The sequence below is a fragment of the Alnus glutinosa genome, chromosome 4 (genome assembly GCF_958979055.1).
Source record: "Alnus glutinosa chromosome 4, dhAlnGlut1.1, whole genome shotgun sequence".
In the NCBI taxonomy this organism is placed as follows: Eukaryota; Viridiplantae; Streptophyta; class Magnoliopsida; order Fagales; family Betulaceae; genus Alnus; species Alnus glutinosa.
The window spans coordinates 24,186,161-24,197,089 of NC_084889.1; the positions used below are offsets into that span (position 1 = coordinate 24,186,161).

At 37.2% G+C, this 10,929-nt stretch overlaps 1 protein-coding gene and 1 long non-coding RNA gene across 2 annotated transcripts; one reads left to right on the plus strand and one right to left on the minus strand.

Annotated features, from left to right (window-relative positions):
• The first annotated feature begins 1,281 nt into the window (after nt 1-1,281).
• LOC133865685 (uncharacterized) lies at nt 1,282-3,483 on the plus strand. The gene is made up of 3 exons (XR_009899790.1): nt 1,282-1,472; nt 1,550-1,614; nt 3,248-3,483. It is a non-coding gene; the product is annotated as an uncharacterized LOC133865685 (long non-coding RNA).
• Nucleotides 3,484-8,432: 4,949 nt separating this feature from the next.
• Nucleotides 8,433-10,496, minus strand: LOC133867051 (uncharacterized). The gene is made up of 4 exons (XM_062303725.1): nt 10,335-10,496; nt 9,841-10,026; nt 9,646-9,709; nt 8,433-9,084 (listed from the first exon to the last, which is right to left on the minus strand). Exons 2-4 carry the CDS (start codon nt 9,978-9,980, stop codon nt 8,803-8,805), a joined length of 486 nt encoding a protein of 161 aa, XP_062159709.1. The 5' UTR covers nt 9,981-10,026; nt 10,335-10,496; the 3' UTR covers nt 8,433-8,802.
• Between the last annotated feature and the right edge of the window lie 433 nt (nt 10,497-10,929).

The window sequence follows — 10,929 nt, forward strand, 5'->3', positions numbered from 1 at the left end:
GTCTTTTGATATGTATTTAATAACTATGTAGAAGCCTTAAACAGATAGACATATTAATGGCTCTTTTGTTGTGATTAAGTGTTGCTTATAGATGTACCTTCCGTTATGTTGATAATTTTATTATGTGTTTTTCGCTGCGTAGATGTAACTCAGATTATCAGGTACATGTTATGAAATGTGTACCATATGTTGGTTGAGCGACATGTAGTCATGCCACTGTGATGACTCATTTTATGAAGAAAAAAAATGGGTCGTCATAGTGAAGAGATCCACATGTTGATCATAAGATGTAACAAAATGAAGCTGTAGACAGCTCTAAAGGAGATGATGACGAACAAAGTGACAATCAATCTCAATATGTTTGGTTCGTTCGTAAAAAAACACCATTATGGGCAATCTGAATAGCACTTTTGTTGTCACATTAGTCAGGAGTAACTGATGGGAGATGGACACCCATATCTCTTTGAAGACATTGCAACCAAAAGAGCTCCAAGGTAGTGTCAGCTAACGCACGATATTTTGCCTCAGTGCTAAATCGAGCAACAACATACTATTTCTTACTTTGCCAAGAAATAAGAGAAGTGCTAAGTAGGAAACAATAACCAATGGTGGAGAGATAATCTGTAGGATCACTGACCCAATCTGCATCAATATAAGCATGCATCTGAGAGGGGTCTGAGAGAAGAAGTGGAGCCCATAAAATAATGTCCCCTTAAGATAGCGAAGGATGAGAAGGACTGTAAAAAGGTGAGTGGAGTGGGGAGCAGCCATGAACTGACTCACCTGATGGACAACATATGAAATATTAGGCCTAGTAACAATTAGATAAATAAGGCTGCCAACAAAATGCCGATATAGAGTGAAATCACAAAGAGGCTCGCTGTGATGTCTCGAATATTATTTGTCATTTTTAGAATAAATTTAATGGAATAAAAGACTAAAATTAATTTAACGACTGGAAAATACAATAGGACACACAGAGAATATTTTATGGTCAAGAGAAATAAAATAAAGATTTAAAGAAAAGAAATTAAAAGAAAAAGAATGTAAAAGAAAAAGAAAATTAAATAAAATTAAAATAATTAAGATATATATATATATAGAACGTGGGGCGCAGACCCTGCGCCCCACTTTCAATTTAGTAAAGGGCTAATGCCCTATAAATAGAACGTGGGGCGCAGACCCTGCGCCCCACTTTCAATTTAGTAAAGGGCTAATGCCCTTCACACATATGGCCAGGTGGCCATTTTAATTAAGTGGCCGAATGGCCTCTTCAATAAGAGGTCAGTGTGTAAAAAAAAGAGGCAACGCCTCTTCATTTTCTTTTTGAATAGAGGCTTCTCTGTCATTTTTCTTTTAGAGATTTTCATAGAAAAATTATGATCTACGAAGATCCAACGGTCCAATCTTAGATCCAACTTCGATAACATAATCCTCGAAACTCGATCTACGCATTGACCAAACGATTTGAGGTAAATCGCTAAACTCGAATTTTTAGAGATTTTTGATAAATCTTATAGGAATGAGTTTAACTTGGCATTTTCTCTAGATTTTGTCTGGTTTGGAATTGCTAGGAGCTTCCCAAGCATTTGGTCATTGCTCGGTGAATTTTTGGTAAGTTTTTCATAGACTTTTGTTTCTGGGTATTTTGTTAAAATGCTATTTTATTGTGATTAACCCTAAGTAATGCTTGTGGGTTAGCAATATTGAGTTTATTAAAGTGATTAGAGATTTTGGATAAATATTTAGAAGTTTTAGAGTTTAATGGGTAAATTAGCAAAGTGGCTTTTTGAGCGATTCAAAATGCTACCTAGTATGATTATTAGTTATAATGCTAATTAATGCAATGTATTGTATTTTTAACGACACTTTACGGTTGAGCTTAGAGTCGTTTAGATATTGGGAGTACAAGCAATCTGAGTATTCTACTCATTGAGATAATATATATTTTTATATGTATTAGATTGATAAAAATTTATATACTGTTTATGAATCCGAACCGACCATATGATGAATTATATATTTTGAGATAATTTGATTAGTTTCGATGATGTTCAAATTATATCAATGATGTTTAAGAATTGATGCATGAGTGAATAGTGTTGAATTGATTTAAAGTGTTTGAGTGTGTGTTGCGGTTGGGATTTAAATTATGCAAAATTGTTTGAGAACATGTCATGTTAAAACTGTTTATGTTTTATGAAGGAACTATGATTTGAATGTTTTCAAAGTATTTGATGAAATATCGGATTTGTTTAGTTTTAAGAGAACCTAATTTAGTAACAGCATGATTTTATAGCATGATACAGTAGTGAAACATATACTGGTCAAGCACAAAGCATAGAGCATGTAAGCATAGAGCATGTAGTATAAAGCATACATACAACAACAATACAGCAGTAACAGAACGCAGTAAAGTAGCAGTAAACACAATTAAACAACAGTTATTAACATCGTGGGGGGCCCAAGCCCCAGTAAACTCAGTTCATGCATATCATGTATAGCATTGTTTCATGAGTGACGTTTTTATGTTATGAGTAGCTTTTACTAGACGTGTTGGTATGCATAAGTGTCTTAAATGAAAAGCGCTTATGTATATTTCTATCGGATAGTCGCATGTGTTAAGAAACATTGAACTTGAATGTATATGGATTCATGACTGCCCAGGTGCGAGTAATGGCATGTCTATGAGTAAGAAGGTTGACTGTTATTATTCTTCAGAAAAGACGTGTTAGCATAATTGAGTTTAACTTTAGTGCTCACATGATCTACTAACGTTCAAGGCATGAAGCTGAAATACGATTAGAGATGGTGTTGCGAGTGTTTTGTTGAAGGATGATATCCTAGTATGGAAGAGTAAGATGCCATTTTTTCTTACTTAAGACCTATGTGTTAGCGTGATATCTGTGATGGAGTGATCGTGTGCACATATGTCTGAGCCACCGTTGAAAGATATTATTATAGAATGATCTATATGTAGTTCCAATAAGGGATAACTGGAACTTCTACATATGTTCACAGCTATATAGTATGTCTTAAATGTTTTCTGAATAGTCAATGTTTACTGTATTAGCTATTGGTAAATTGTGGCTGATATAGTGCTCGTATGACTAAAAATAAAAGAAAGGTTGGTTCTTTGTGAAAATTTAGTTAGTTTGATATCACTGAGGTCTTAGTATGTTTTATACTAAGACGGTGGACTCATTCTTTCACCTATGCGAATGTGGATACCACCACAACTGTGTAGATGATAATTCTATGATTGCAGGTACTCTTGAGCTGGATGATGATCCGGTAGCGTTTTATTTGGGTTACTACGATTAAAGCCCGTAGCGACAGTCGTAGTGGGTTGGACTATGGTGTCCTTATTTTGAGTACTTTTGTATATGGCTTGTGACGTATGTGTCACTTATTATTTTGTATAAGTAATTCTTTTGTAATAGTTATATGTAGTCACTTTTGTATAAATAACAGGTTTATTTATAGTTATGCATTTCCGCTATGTTTGATGGTATCATGATTTATTCCGCTGTAGATATAACTCTGTACATCAGGTGCATGTTATAGGGCATGTGCCATATGTTGGCTGAGCAACACGAATTCGTGCAACTGCGATGACTCGTTTTACGTTTTGTATAAAAAAAAATTTTTTAAAAAAAAACCGGTTAGACAAACATTGAGCTCAGTCGGCGTGTCGACGATCTTACGATTTGTAAGATTGGTCCACGAAAGAAGATCAGAGATATACTTGGGCTATGTCAAATAGTAACCATTAGAAGAAGAGGAAATCTAAAGACCAAGAAAATAGTTGAGAGCGTCAAGATCCTTCATCTCAAAATGCTGACTAAGAAACTATTTAAGCTCCAGAATACCAGTGGAATCCTCTCCAATGATAATAATGTCATCAACATATAACTAAAAAAGAATGATGCCTCGATCCGTGTGATGAAGAAATAAGGTGGAATCATAGGAGCTAGTGGAGTAGCCAAGACTAGAGATAGTGGCATTAAATTTAGCAAACCAAGCCCGATGAACTTACTTAAGGCCATATAGAGCTTGATGGAGACGACAGACCTTATTTGGAGGAGAAGAGAGTCTAGGAAGTGGCTGCATATAGACTTCCTCACTTAGATCACCATTAAGGAAGGCATTTTTTACATCCATTTGAGAAAGTGACCAATGTCAAGTGGCTGCAACGACTAATAAAGCACGCACAGAAGATAGGCGAGCTATATGAGCAAATGTCTCCTCATAATCCACACCACACTCCTGAGTAAAACCTTTGACCACAAGTCTAGCCTTGTATCTATCAACAGCACCATCAGAACAAGTCTTAATTTTTTAGACCCACTTACATCCAACAACAAACTTCCCTGGAGGCAAGTCAACCAGATCCCATGTATGATTCTTGTGTAAAGCATCAAGTTCCTCTTTCATCGTGTCTTGCCAAAGAGGGTTAGTGGAAGCCTCCCGATAGGAGTGAGGTTCATGTAAAGCAACTAAGGCATGTAAGCAATGAAAGCAGATCCTGAAGACTCACTAGATGTAGCGGCCGAAGAAGGAGCACTCTCAATATTGGTAACAGTTGTAGCAGATGCATTAGATTCGGCATTGCGCCAACATTTGTCAATAGTATGCCCACAACATCGACAATAGTGACAATAATTGTTTTCGTGATTCTTGGAAGGATGTCCACGACCTGACTTGTCAGAGCGCTCGGGTAGAGAAGTGAGTAGCTAATACTGGATGAGTAGGCTGAGTGTGCTGAGAGCACAGAGTATGCAATCTAGTCTCCTCTCGAACAAGATCACAGACAACCTTGTCCAAAGTGGGAAGAGGAGTGCGATGCAAAAGTTGCACTCGAAGAGGCTCAAAATCATCATGCAGAGTCATCAGAAACTGATAAAGACGATGTTGATCCCTATGTCCAGCATATATTTGAGCATTGGTATGATTCTTCCAAGCAGGATTAGAAAGAGCCAGCTGATCCCCATAAGAATTGCATGCAAGCAAAAAAATCATTGATAGTCTATTCTGGTTCTTACTTCAAACGATAGAGATCAATAATAAGCTGGTACTCTCAAGAACCATCAACAGAAGAGTAGTGAGAAGTAAGCATATCCCAAGCACCCTGAGTGTTATCAAAACTGCCAAATAGTGTCGCAATAGAAGGAATGGTAGGGTTATGAAACCAGGTAAGCATCTGATCATGTTTGCTATCACAATCAATGAGATGAGTGCGAAAAGCGTCATCAGTTTCAACAGTAACTTTAATTTGGCTTAGGGATATCCCAAGTCACATAAACTGAGAGCTTGCGGCCTTTGAGAAAACTACGCATAGATTGGGACCAAGCAATGTAGTTGGTGCCATCTGATACATCATGAACAAAGTAAGAATCTCGTTTTGTGCCATCTAGAGATGTCAAATACAAAAATAGACTAGAAATATCAAATCAGAACGAAAAAATAAATCGGAAACACTTGGTAAACTCTTGCAATGTTCAAAGTCAACAGTCAACAATTGAAGTCAACTCTGACAGAATGCTGATGTGGTACTAGGGCTGACGTGGCAAGAGATTGGATAGGAGACTAGGGCTGACGTAGCCCAGCGTGGGGGAGACACGGTAGGCACGTGTGGTAGACGAGCTGCAGGCTTGCGGCACGTGAAGCAGAGACACAGAAACGTCGACCGGTGCGTGGCGGCTCGTCAGAGCTCTGATGGTGATGTTCCAGATGTTTATGGACAGCTTAGCGACGAATCTATGGATTGGAGTGGCAGCCGAAGTGATTGAATAACAGTAGCGATGCGTGGGAGAGAGTGATGTCTCCGATGAAGCTGGTCTCGGCGGCTCTGACATAGGCGTCTCCCAAGGTTTCAAGTGGTGTAGTCACCAGCTCGAGACGAGGATTGGAAGAGGAAGAACTAGAGACGACAGAGTGAGGAGATTTGATGGAAGCAAAGGCAGGGCCAAAAAATTTTTGGGAAGATGCCAGAAAGAGAGGTAAAGGTGATTCAAAATCTGTGCTTGTATACCATGTTGAGAATAAGGTTGTATATTGAATCACACATAATATTGTACATGAGGTGCCTATATAAGCTAGTAATGCAGATATATATACCAATAACCCATGTGAGACAAAGTTCTTGCGTACACATAATGTAATCTAACATCACCAATCTCCATTTGATCCCTTCAATAACGAAGTAAATCAAAACATAAATGTAGTGATCAAGGTGGAAGTTCAAAAAATAAATAAAAAGATGTCACATTCTTCCTGTTGAGGCACTTCCCAACAGACAGTGGCGCAAGGTGGAAGTCAAAAATACATAGAGAATTAGTAGCGCCACGCGCTTTTCTTATTAATTCTTCTCTTCATCCATTTTTGACAAGACTTACATGAATATCATATATAGTGCTTTGTAATGGCAAAACTTATCCAATTCTACCACTAGATCATGGAGCCATGATCCAGTATGCCAAGCACCAGCCAAGTGCAATCACAACATTATAATTCAAAAAGAATTTTTGTTTTTATTAGGTTTTCCTGTAAATTATTTGTTAGCTATTCAAAATTAGACCATACAACCAAACTTATGCAGAAGAGATCAAAAAATAAATAAATAAATAAAGTCATTGTAAAACAGCCCTTCTCTTAAGAATCAAAGAGTCACCGATACTTAAGTCTATAAATAATTTCTCGAAGAAAACTAAACGGTAAGAGAGTTTTGAGAAGAAAAAAAAAAAGAGAGAATGTGTCTACCTGATTTTGGGTAGTATCTTTTTTTTATGAGAAGTTCTTTATAAATAATCTCTAAATATTTGTCGTGTGACAAACTTGAGTCTTTTTATGTAGCGAAAAATATATTCATTCCCATGTTCAAAAAAATTATGGGTGGTGTCATTTATTTGATTTTTTTTTTTTATTTACCTGTATTAAATAAGTTGTTTCGAGACTTATTATTTAGTTGCCACCCCTTTTTGATACGTTTGTTGTTGTTATCTTAGCTCCCTCTCCTATTTCCTGTTATATCTTAGACTAATAATAATAATAATATATTAATTATGGTATAAATATATTAATAGATAAAATAAATAAATGTCCGGTGTTCCAAGGAGAATGGTTAGTTCCAAGGAGAAAGAAACGAAAAGGAGAAAGCGGAGAGATGCTCCGATGCGGGATGCTTTTGTGACGCACGCCTAAAGCGAAAGCTCGGACCGCTGCAGGCGCTACTATCTGTCAGCGCGCCTAACGGAAAGCAACTGGCGCACATCCACGTTCCCACCTTTTACAACCACTAACCGAAACCTTAGCTTCAATATTTATTTGATTTATTTATTACAACTTGCAAAATTGTCGAAACACGACTGAGTCACTTTGTCAGCCTTTGGACCTTCACCCATTCAGACCTTCCCACCCTCCATACAAATCCATAACCACAACAAAACAAAAACAAAAAGCCGCCTCTCAAATGAAGAGATGTCGATCCCAATCCCTCAGCCTCAAATGTTCCGAGGATTGATATTTTGAGCAATTTTTATTCTCCGGATCAACAAGAAATGCGAATATGTATAAGTGTCTTAGGATTGATATTTTGGAGCAATTTATTCTCCTAATCGACAGTAAATGTGAATATGTAATATTTTATACGACATGCGAATCCGACACAAACTCAACATGAAATTAAAGCGTTAGCGTCGAAGAATCTGACCCGTTTAATTAAATGATCGAGTGAGGTTAGGATTGACTTATATAGCCTTATACCTATGTTTCAACACAACTTGCGAATCCGACACAAATTCAACACGAAATTAAAGGGTTAAGATTAAGGAGTCTGACTCGTTTAATTAAATGAATTAGATTAGGATTGACATATATAGCTTTATATTCATGCTTCAATACTACCCAAATCCGACACGCAACATAATGGCGGATAATTTTTTACATGAAATGCGAACTCGACACGAACGTAATACAAAATTAGAGAATTAAGATTTAAGATTAAAGAGTTTGACACGTTTAATTAAATGAGTCGGATTATGGTTAACCTATATAATCTTAATCTTAATCTTATATCGTACCCGACATGCGAACATAAATTACAACTCCTTATAATAACCACTGATTTAATTGTTTTTTTTATTATTATTATTATTTGTTTCAACAAACGCTAATCTAAAGAAGGATTAAACCATGCCACATCCGCCATGTGGGTACCTATCAATACTATTTTGGCTAATGGCAACTCTTTCCACCAAACAATCCACAATAAATTAATACCATTCGAGGTGGTAGCTAATAAGACCATCTCAAAAGCGGCTGAATTGTATTTATTTATTTATAGCTTTACGACTGAATTTTTCATACCACGTGCTTCTACTGTAGAGAATTAACAATGGGCAGCAAACGCAAGCAGGAAGAAAAAACAAACGGAACTCCGAAGTCTTCCATCCTCATTCCTCCATCTTACAATTTACAAAGAGGATTAAGAGTAACAAAAAAACACAGACAAATTACAGACGCCAAAAGAAACTTCCCAAAAGGTCTCCAACTCTTTTTTATGACCCCAAAAAAAAAAAAAAAAAAAAAAATCCTAAACAAGAGAAAGACTTTCTCTTTCTCTAATTTATTCTTCAAAATTAAACATCTCTCCCATCACCATAATTTACATTATACATTATAATTCCTTGAGAATTATAACACAAAATCAATAAGAACAAGAAAACATTCCATTACACATGCTTCACTAAAACATTAAGCTGCCCTCACCCAAAATCTCCTCTGCTCTTTCCAACTCTTTGGTTAAGCCACAGCAGAGATGCTACAATTTCGCCTATCTGTGCTGAGGCAATCGAAGCCTTCGACGCGAACTGTGGCGGGTTTGTGGCCGAATTTCACACGTACACATCCTCTGCCTTTACGGGCGGAGGGCGAGGGTGGTGCCACCGGAGAAAAAGGGGTGACATTCTCATTGCCAAACTGCTCATCTTGGATTACCGGGTTCGAAGCCCTGCTCGGTGGAGATCCACAGAAAAATGGTGGCGAAGAAGCTTCTTGGTTACAGGATTTCTCAGCATAATTTCCCTGTTGTAAAAGAATTGAAGGAAAAAAACACCTTGATCAGTTAATTTTACTTGAAAGGTACATGACAACCTTCACGTGCACAACACAGCTGTATTCTCAAACATCAACTTTTTCGTAAAGGAAGATTCCTATGCTTGAGCTCACAAAAAACGCAGCAAATCTCTGGCTCAATATCTAACACATATCCAAGCCAATCCGGACAATCCATTAAAAAAAAAAAAAAAAAAAAAAAAAAAAAAAAAGTGTATTAAGATAATAAATCTGAACAATCCATTTATCACCAATTTTGGTTTGGGTCGGGAAAAAAAATAAATTCACAGCCTCGGTTTCTAAGAAAAATGATGAAATTGAAGGGGGTGAACAAGAAAATATTATTCTCTACACGTTCTAAGCTAATCTTGAATTTACAAAAAGAAGAAAAAAAAATAACATCTAAAATAAGTAAATAACCCACAAAACGAACACAAAAAGGAAAGGAAATACTAACAGCATAACTGCACACACACACACACACACCCGCAAAACAGCAAAACAGCAAAACAGCAAAACAGAGAGACGAACCTTAGTGAGAATGATATCCAAAAGCTCTGTCCCTGCTTCTGAATCTCCGGTCTCCATTTGATGACTGTTGATGCAGCAACAACCAAAAAAAATCTCAGAAAGAAAAAACCAAGAAAGAAAAAACCCCAATTTCATAACATATTAACAATCTTATAAAAAAAATTAAGGGATAAGGAATTGAGTGGAGAAAATTACTTGATGGGCCATCTGAAGGAGGAGGGTCTGAAGTTGTGATCGTGAAAGGAGGGATCAAAGAGGCCCATATCCAAACGACGTGGCTTAGGACATACCACCGAGTAACCCTCCATCCTCATCTCCTCCTTGCAGCCTCCCATGGCCTTCCTCTCCACCAACAACTTCCAAGATCTGTGCCTACCACGCCTGATCACACCAAAAAAATTACTTCTTTTCAGACCCAAAATTCATACCCGCCAAAAAAACAGAAAATTTTCTCATCCCAGTTCATTAAAGTTGAAGTTTTTTCTCATTCTCTTTTGGTTCCAAAAAATTTTCCGGCTTAACTAAGATATCTACCTTCCTGGGCTCAGCTAAGTTACGGTTTTTCGCTTCTCTAAAAACCAGGAAAAAAAAAAAAATCAAATTCTTCTCTAGGCCAAAGTTTGAAACAGTCCCTTGCAGATCTAACACACAAAGAGAGAGAGAGAGAGAGAGAGAGAGAGAGAGCTGACCTGACTTCCTCCAAAGGCTCCTCCCGGACGAGGAGGAGGATGTTAAAGGAGAAGGAATAAGAGGGAGACACAAAGCAGAGCAGAGATTTTTTTTAGGGGAGAGAAAGAGAGAGAGAGAGAGACTGAAAGAGACAAAGGAAGAGAGTAAACGAAGGGGTCGGCTTGAGTATTCATAGACGGGTAAGAATGAAGGAGTGTGGCGACCTAGATGAGATTCCCTAAGATGTGTTTGGGCGCATGTTTTTGTTTCTGCGATCGGGTTTTCCACCCGTTGGATTAGGTCTCCTCTGGGAATTCGTGCAGAAGGGAATCCTGTGAGATATGGGGAATCTTCGCCTTTATTTTCTGATGGAGGATAAAGGGGTCTGGTCTGGCCCACACGATGCATCCATGTCCCCTTTTAATTGGCGTTGTTTTTTTGAGATCTGAGCCTTTGATTCTCTCTAATAAATGTGGTTATTTTTTAGGAAACTATATTTATTTCTCTGACTGATTCTATTTATAATGTGTTTTTTCTTTAATATTTTAATTTTTACAATATTCCATCAATATATTACCGAAATTGCAATGTCCCCTCAACGACTCAAAAAATATA